The sequence below is a fragment of the Sprattus sprattus genome (genome assembly GCF_963457725.1).
Source record: "Sprattus sprattus genome assembly, chromosome: 6".
NCBI lineage: Eukaryota > Metazoa > Chordata > Actinopteri > Clupeiformes > Clupeidae > Sprattus > Sprattus sprattus.
Genome location: NC_137925.1, coordinates 21459184 through 21468707, shown reverse-complemented (window position 1 = coordinate 21468707; position 9524 = coordinate 21459184). Strand labels below are relative to the sequence as shown.

General features: G+C 40.4%; 1 protein-coding gene across 1 annotated transcript; it reads right to left on the bottom strand.

The window, feature by feature from the left end:
• Window positions 1–7532: 7532 nt before the first annotated feature.
• Window positions 7533–9425, bottom strand: tstd1 (thiosulfate sulfurtransferase like domain containing 1). The gene is made up of 4 exons (XM_080840493.1): window positions 9361–9425; window positions 8827–8946; window positions 8324–8486; window positions 7533–7645 (listed from the first exon to the last, which is right to left on the bottom strand). Exons 1-4 carry the CDS (start codon window positions 9371–9373, stop codon window positions 7591–7593), a joined length of 351 nt encoding a protein of 116 aa, XP_080696619.1. The 5' UTR covers window positions 9374–9425; the 3' UTR covers window positions 7533–7590.
• Window positions 9426–9524: the final 99 nt, after the last annotated feature.

Below are 9524 nucleotides of genomic sequence, written 5' to 3'. Positions count from 1 at the left end.
TACATTTTGCATCATTAAGCACGGTTCAAGAATATATACAGTGTATACAGTACCAGTCAAAAGTTTTGACACACCTTTAATTATTTTAAGAAATGTTGTCTTTACTTTTATTATTTTCTACATTGTTGATTAATACTTAAGACATTTAAACAAAAGAACACATATAGAATGATGCACTAAACAAACAAAGTGTTATCTACCATGTAGAAAATAATCAAAGTAAAGAAAAAACTTCTATAAAAATGAGAAGTTGTGTCCAAACTTCTGACTGGTACTGTATTTGTAAATACATATATTGGCCTTTTTGAGCAGAGCACCACTGAAGCCTTTCATGTGACTTTGCAGCCATGCTCACCTTTCTTGTCACCAAAGTGCTTATCATGTCAGTGCTCAGGGTTGCTCTGTATTGGGTCTTGTTTATGGTAATAAGACTGAAAAATCGTCATCTGACGTCATGATTTGTTTTATACCTGCAAGGCTTGTAGGTTGAATGGCTGCAATAGTAGGAATTATTTGCTACGTTAGCAAAAACTATTGCAATGGTCACTTTGCCCCCAACAGAGCGATTCAAAGTTAATAATAAATAATAATAATTCATTTTATTTGTAGTGCACTCTTCATTCCAGCAGAATCTCAGAGTGCTAAAAACAGCTCTCAGCAAAAGCACAGTTTAATACAATTAAAACTTTAAATAAAAAGTAGGAAATGCCTTTCTAAATAAAAACGTTTTTAGGCCAGTCTTAAAACAGCCCAGTGTCTGTGTTGCCCTTAAGTGGTCCGGGAGGCTGTTCCACAGTCGCGGGGCTGCAGCGGAGAAGGCCCGGTCGCCCATGGTGCGTAGCCTGGTGTCTGGGACCTGCAGGAACAAACTGTTATTGGATCTGAGGGGGCGATTTGATGTTTGGGGAGTGATGAGTTCTTGCAGGTAAGGGGGGGCACGACCGTTTATGCACTGGTGGGTGAGAAGAAGGACTTTGTAGTCAATGCGGGATGAGACAGGGAGCCAGTGTAGTGAGTGTAAAATGGGGGTTATGTGATTGTATTTCCTGACTCTCATCAGGATCCTGGCAGCGCTGTTCTGAATGTACAGCGCTGTTAGAACAGTTAGAACAGGGAGTCTCTGTGGCATTTGAGTTAACGTTACTGGCAGTAACTTACTGCAGCTAAATTAGCCTACTCCATCAGTTATTCACACCGTAGCCGTCTCGTAACCAGGCTCATCACATAATATGCTTGCTATTACGGCTAACTTTTTTATACAAATGTATCTGAAGGTTATACCCCTTGAAATGAATCATCTCGTTAAGTTACCGAACACATGTTTTAACGTTTTATATGCTAACATTACGGTCACATTTATGTGCTTGATTATTACTCCCCCACTTCCCATTATACCTCAGAAATGCCAGTGACCAGACGTCATCTTTTACCCGGACATGTTCTCCTTTCGAGACCTAAAAAATGCGTCCAGCAGGGATTCCACAATTGTCTGGAATTTTGCCTCGTCGGATATTAGTGTTTCTCTGGGTCTTTCACAAATTTGTTATTACATCTTTACACGTTTTGGAAAGGATATCTTACGTTCCACCTTCTTGCGTGAGCTCTGACTGTAGACAGAAATGTCATTGATCAATCGCTTTCCCAGTGTTGCCAGATATAATTAATTATCTTTACAATCTGGCAACACTGAGCACGTTGCCGCCGCCACCACTAGGTGCATGCTTACAATAGTACTTGTCATCTGAATATGAAAAAGATGTCCAAAAACTCGCGAGGGGAGGGGGCGGCTACACAAAATGCGTGCAGGTTGGCAGGTCTGCGTGTTCGCAGCACACTGAATATGCCCCCCCCCCCCACAAAAATAAAAACTCATCGAATCTACATGATTCACGTAGGTCACCTATTTTGTTTTCAAAACGGCGAATTTCGCGGAAAGGAGAGTGATTCTCATGCCTGAACTCTAATATATCTATACATTTAAACTGAACACACATACAATAGATGGTTGTTTAGCATGAAAGTACAAAGTCCCTCTTACTTTCCTCCTGCTCCTCTGTTCTCTGGACTGCAGAGCCATGCCCACCTCCAATCTCAGGCTAAAAGGAGAAGGCAAAAAGTTAACATTCCCCGTGACCATTATTGCATCACTCTGCTCAATATAGATACGTATCACTGGTGTACAATGCCAGTGCTTTGGATGTATGAGACCTGCGAAAGATTGAGTAATATTTACAGCAGAGAGGTGAGATAACATTGTTTAAGGAAATGGCGATTGCCGGAAATAGGTGATTTGATAGCTGTTCAAGGGTGAGGCTTGTTAAGAGTTTACAGGAATGCTGATGACCCACGGTGATTAAAACAGGCCCAAATTAAAAATATTACCTTCTTAGGGCCGCACCTGTGAAGTGGATGAAGCCGACTTCCTGTGATGTTGTGAAGCGATCGCTCAAGAGACGTGGACAGCTGATGAGTGTCCTGTACCTGAAACAGGATAAGATACAAGCCTATCATCAGCACTTCCAACCCCAAACAGTGTATAACAGAAATCGATTTTGCAATATATAGCAAGGGTGGGAACAAACAAACACACACAGACTGCAGGTGCTTGTACAAAAACAGACAAACAAAAGACAACTGCTACTGAAATTCCATATGAACAAAACCGAGCAGTTAATACTGCGAACATATTCTACAGGACCTCAAAGCACTGACAGTGCTCACATGTTTAAAGGGGTTAAAGCTGAGCACTGATGGGACCCTACTGGTTCTAGTGGGAGCTCTTTTCATTTCATTAAAAGCCTATACGTTTCTGCCCATGTCTTGACCCAGCAGGTTATTTGTGTGGCTAAATGCATGAATCACAGTTGGTTAAATTGGTTCTATTGTTGCTTAGTAACATGTATTTCACTATTTACTGAAAGCTTAGTCATGCTGACCTGTTTGAGGTAGAGACTTCAGCTTTTTAATCAAGGTACACAACTACCTCTATAAAGGACTTATAAAGCAAACACGTGATATCTCTCGCTTTAGGATTTGTTGAAGTAGTCCTTACCTTCATATTGTCCAAGCAAGCAGTCCTGAATTCAACACTGCTACTACTGTTCACTACACTGGTAAGGGAGCTGAGTATCACAGACAGTGCAGACTGCATCTTTTCCTGATTCTATGGTATAATGTGTAGAATACAGCACACACACACACACACACACACACACACACACAGAAATAATTATATATTTGGGGTTTTTGAACTGGTAGAGAACTTACCCATAGTGAGACATGGTGGTGAAAGCTATGTTTAAACTCATCATACTTACCAAGCATTTCTTCTGATAAGGTTTGAGTGTCTTTTCAAGTAGAGATTGCAGTGATGATGTCACTCTTTTACTGTTGTGCCAGAGGACCTGGTCTAAGTGTTTCTCGAACAACGCTTCGTTTGCTGCCATGAAGAAAAACGAAATAAACATTAGACACCTTACATGTGCCACATGCAATTACTTTACTTTACATACATGTGTACAATTATGTATGTGATTCAACCAATGAAAAAAATACTGTACACAGTAGAAAAAGATGTTATTAGTTTTCCACATACACAAAATATACCGGGGGGCAAGTGTGAAATACCAGTCCTGGACTCGACTGTGTATGCTGCTATTTGTGTCATTTACCTATGATGTCAGAGAGCTGTGAGTGGAAGGGGTCAGAGTGATGAAGAAACAGGAAGAGAGTGAGAGTCTGCATCACAGTGTGGTTCCATTTGGACTCTGTTTCCTGGTTCCTCTCTTTGTCCTCTACATGGAACACCATGTCACAACACAGGACGCCTGTGGCAGGGTAAAAATACAGACCTTTCACAAGGCCATTTCAACGACCCTCATCACAACAAATGTGCAGTGTAATCACCTTCTTCAGACAGAAACCTGCTCTGGAAGTGAAAGTATTGAAACGATTTGACCTTACATTGTAAAGAAAAGTAGATGAAGCTTTTAAATCTGACGTGTTAAACCCAAACCTTTTGATTCTGTTGCTTCAACCGCTCCCAGCAGCTTATCAGCGCAGGTCACCATGGTGAGCCCCATCTCTTTCCAAACCAGAGAGCCTGCCAGGACTTGCAGGAAGCTCAAGGGAGCGGCCATGTTGGCTTCCAGGTAAGGCATACCGCAGGGGCTGTAAACCAACACGTGAGGTGGGTGGGTTGAGGAATCATGAAAGAGGTAGTGCACATGGTAGAATATGTGAGAGACTATAATTGGTAAACTTGTCTTATTTATAGCAACAATGTGTATGTTTTTTTTATACTTTCTTGGTCAGATTTCTCTTGCCAGATTTATTTTTCTCTTGCCAGATTTATTTTATTTATATTGAATGGCAAGTTAAGTGCTAGTTTTAGACAGAAAATCTTTTAACATTAGCTATCCTTTACTTTAATTGTCATAAAGGATATCTGAATGGTTGTCAGGCGAACGGGCCAGTTTGGGTACTGATCCATGCAGGGGGCCAGAGCTGCCATGGAGACGATGCTTAGCTCCCCACAGAGTCCCGTCTCCACCAGCTGAGGAGGGAGCGGCAACGGGACCTTCGCCCCCACTACTGCATGCATCTGACCACAGGGTGCTAGACCACCCACGGAGAAAGGACAACTTAAGAGGGAGAAAGAGAGGAGAGGAATACACAGAATCAGACAATAATAAAGAAAGTGAGATAGAGATGAGATACACACAGAGATAGAGATAATATATGGAGCGAGAGAGATGATATTACAAGGACATTTATGCTTTGGGAACATGTTTGTAAAGATGAGGTAAGTTCACGCCCACCTACAGTTGATAACAGGTGCTATCCATGATAATGCTTCGATGGTTTAGTAACAGCTTGCTGTTCACATCATCACTGGGTACACAAACAGACAGGCAAATACACTGAAAAAATACAGTACAGGTGTTGAACTGTCAATTTGCAAATGTCACTCATTCAAAAAGAAATAAATCCAAATTCCAACTACCCAAATATTTGCTGGTGAGTCTTCCCATTGTCCTTGAATTGATAAAAAAATGTCAACTGTTTGGGAAAAACAGATAAGGGAGAAGTAAAATGCAGAGAAGCCTTTTCACTTTTGAGACAATAATTTACTATGAGGGCTGAAAATCAGTTCTGACAGCAACCATGTCCACTGGCCTTAATACCTGGGCATGAACCAGGCTGATCCTGTGAAGAAATGCTTCAGTAGAGAACATCTCCTCCTGCCAACACTGATTAGCCTGGCTCACCTAAAGAAAGACTGCAGTTATTTCACTTGCAGGTGTCCACGCATTGTTATGTATGTAAGCATAGGCGAGGCAGTGCAATTATTTACAGACTCCTGTTTCATTGTCAACTCAATTTCTGTTTGGGCTGACATAAGTAAACAGGTTTCACCATACACAGAGTTGTAATACCTGAAAGGCCAGAAGGAAATTAAGTGGCCCAGCTGATTCAGTAAACATGAACAACTCCTCAGTGTCTGGAGATGTGCAGATTGAGGCAGACACAGGGAGGCTTGCAGTCACCTCTAAAAGTTAGATTTGTGAGGTGGACAAACATCACACTTACAAATCACAAAACGTATGTATCTTTGTAATATTATAAAATTGTGAGAGTATAGAACCCACCATGTGAGACACTTTCAATGGATGTTTCAGGGCACCACGGTCCAGCGGCAGCAACTACATGAAAGTAAAATGTGTGAACCACAAACAACAAACAGTAGAAGTAATTTTCAGCAACACACTAAAACAAGACATACTCGTGCATGTGAGCTTTTCTGATGGATGTGACTCAGTAGACAGCAACACCAGTAGTCCTCCATGCTTGCGATTAGCGGATGGTCTCCTCTGTTTACCATCGCCATGAACCAGTGTCATCAAAAGCCTTACCACCTGTGGTACACCAGGATATATTATAGCAGATGGTAAAAATGTAGTATTTTCTGCAGGCTTTGAAAAACGACAGCTGGATTAAAATAAAAGATTCAATAAATGTCGCCATGGACCTAGCTTTTTACTAATTCGCATTAGCTATAGCCCAAACGGCCACTGTACAATAAGTAAGCCTACTAGCTAACATGGCTAGCGGTTGAATCTCATTAATTAATATTTGTATAAGCACACTAACACTTGTGACACTGTATTTAAATCTACTCACCAGTACCTTGGCAACTGTTCAATTACAATAAAGTGGTTACCTCGTAAATTTCTTGAATCATTTTCATGGACTGTCTCACCAACACAGGCTAGCATATTCTGAGAAATTATTAGATCACGTGATACGGAATGGCGGTTTCTGAGGCCTACCCGGCGTCAGTGCATCCACCATTCGAAAAAAGGAAACAAATCACTGTAACACTTTAAATACATTGTTGCCTTTATTTTATGAAACAAACTGGTCGTCGAGACTCACATCACAAAAGCTACTTCATTTTAACTACTACAGAAATGAATCAGAAGCGCCGTGATCTTATTCATACATAGGATACCCAGCTCTGATTAGCCGGGCTCATATTATGGAGATCATCCAAGGTGACTGCATATATCTGCAAAAAGTATAAACACTGAGATATACACACACGTCTTCATACTTTATTCGTCTTACAAAAAAACTGAATGGATCACATAGGCTTAAGCAATATATGTAAGAACAACGTAATAGACCATTATATGCACTCACACCTTTTCATTACATGGGTCAGGGTAATTGCAGAGTTTGTCTGGGAAGGCGGTACGAATCAGCTCTTTTAACCCAGCTGGGTATATGTACGTTGGCCTGCAGTTTTCATCGGTGCAGCCAACTCTGTAGAGAAACTGCGCAAAATGACCCCAAAATGTCACTTAATTGTAAAGCATATCTCCTTGCAACATTCGAGATTCTTATTATAAAGATTAAGCCTAACCAGCTGTCGCTGTATGAGCCTGTATGCGGATCTACGCCTGGCGCGGTCGGTCTTCAGTCTCCCAGCAGCTTTCAGCAGTGGTGCTAGCCACAGGGGCATGCTACAAGCACAATTACAATGGGTCTGAGCCACAGCAAACGGATATGCAATAACATTAAATGTAATATGTTGCCCACAAGTAGGCGAACAAAAAAAATCGTTTACTTGATGGTTAAGGCAGCTCCTTGATGTAGGACTTTGTAATGGACAGAATAACCTACATGATCCCTGTAACACCTGCATATACTCACCTGAGATAAAGTAACATTCAAAGTTGCATTACCTAGAATCGCGGCAGAGATCTATGTACACGTCCATACTTCTGCTTCAACAGGATCCTACAGATTTGGCGCTAATTTCGGGTTATAAAGGTATAGGGTAATGGCGCCCCTTCTTGCAAGGGTCGTCAGAGTCGGTTCACAACAGTAGGCTATCTATAAACAAACTACTGCCATAATTGAGTTTTCATTGCAAATAAGTACCAGAAACATTTAATTACAATGAAGCTTTATTGCAGACATATTTGAGCTGTAAATGTGAAAGTAAGTTTATGCTAAGATGTAGGGACACAGAGGCACATTTTTATATTATATCCTGAAGTGGGAACCGAAATTCCAGTTAATTTATTTTCCTTCCTTTTCAGACCATTCCTTGTACCCTCCAGTGTAGTTACGGGCCCTGTAATTGAAAAAAGAAAAACATACATATTAAAAAAAAAATAATCATATTTTGCTGTTAAGTAAATAATAAGAGCGAGCAATTTCTTGAAAGGGAAATCACTTCCAATGTTAACACATTTGCCTATATTCATTATTTATTTTTAAACGACCTTCAATAATTTGGGTCATAAACTTTATATAAAATTGTTGAGGGAAAGGAAGGAGCTTTATGTACAACAAAGTCAATGTATTGAATTTCATTCCTGAGTCCATGTGTATGTAGCTTGGCTAATGCACATCCCGTCAGTACTAATTCATTTTTTTGAATGAATTAGTTTTACCTTTGGATAACTACGCAGTAATAAAGAACACCACACTTTCATTATTTGCCAATTCTGATTATATATCATACAAGGGTCTTTATTTGAGGAACTGTGGAGTACTAAAAGTGATCTGGAATGTCTTGCCTTAAGCCTTTTTCAAATAAAACCCTTTATGTGAGCAGCACTACCATATTTCATCAAGCACTTCCATGGCTGAGTGAATGTGAGTCTGCTTTCAAAATAGTAATATTTTAATGAATCTTAGCGGGACAAAGACCTCTCGTTTGCCTGAGGCTACACTTTGGTAAAATGAACTGGTCTAAGAAAGTCATTGATAGTCACACTGGACTGCTGGAAATGAATTAGGTTCATACTTTTTGAAGCCAAGGCCTCTGGCCTTCTCTGTTGCTACTGCTCCACGTCGGCCCATCTGACAGTGGAAGACAAGGTCCGGAGTGTCAAGAAGGGGTTTAAGAACGCCAAACTTCTCCTGGAATGCTGAGGCGTCCAGAGACATGCTGCTCTCTACCTGGTCCACTGCGAATGAGGGAGCAATAGTGAATAGAATACAAACTCTGAGACATTTCAGGATTGAAAAACAGCACTGTTCAATTAGAATGTTTTTTTTTTCTCCACAAAATGATGTGTATTTCACTTCATCTACAGAAGAGGGAGCTGTTGAAAATCAAATATAATGATACATTCCAAATGCATCCCCAGTTGCTTTGAGTAACAAATTGTGAAGCTTTCTATTCACAACCTTCCTTTTATTTTACCACGCCTAAAATAGGCTACTTAGTCGCACATCTGAATTTTGTGTCAGGTAAATGCGTTTATAGTTAAAAACAAGCTGGGAGTGTCATCTGAAATGGTTTACATGGTATATGGATGGATCCTTGTATGTGTCCACGGTCAACCTCCTCTTTGGTCCGAACGTCAACCAGGAGGAGTCCTGCGGCCTTTTCTATCAGGGCTTTGAGGTCAACGTAAGAGATATCTGGAAAAAAAGAAAAACTCAAATAGGCTATATAGAAAACCATGACAGATGACAGAACAGCCATAGAATGAAAGCCAAAGAATTTGCAAATTTAGCCCGACACTTCAATTACATATCGGTTGTCTTTTTTTATGAGACATCTGCAATATAATTCGTGACAAGCAAATCATTTTAATCCATGTTCATCAGAAATCGGTATTCAAAGTATTCAAATGGAAAACAACAGATTTGCTATGCTATCGCTACCCTACTTAAACCATGTCACAGCTCAGTTCTCTAGAGAGCAACTTGCACCATAGTAACCTTGTCAACAACAATACACTAGTTTGACATAAAAAACCTTATTATATATACAGCTTATGTAAAACATTTGCACGGAGTTATTCAGCTTCGAAATTAACTTGAGAGTCTTACCTGAAGCTGCCATAGTGATTCCAGACAGATAATGTTCAGTCTGTTGCCGCTGCGAAGTCCTCTCAGCGAAACCTCACCTTACAATAAACTGTAGCCTACTTCCTCGTTCAGTCAAATCTTGTACCCTTTACCATTGGTCAGTTACAGCACTACGTAACTACATA

What these genes read in the sequence shown, in the direction of transcription:
- tstd1 (XM_080840493.1), bottom strand. An exon ending in AGGATCCATCCATATACCAT is followed by an intron (nt 8,487 to 8,826) that starts GTAAACCATTTC and finishes CCTCATTCGCAG; the next exon opens with TGGACCAGGTAGAGAGCAGC. An exon ending in AGAGGCCTTGGCTTCAAAAA is followed by an intron (nt 7,646 to 8,323) that starts GTATGAACCTAA and finishes TTTCAATTACAG; the next exon opens with GGCCCGTAACTACACTGGAG.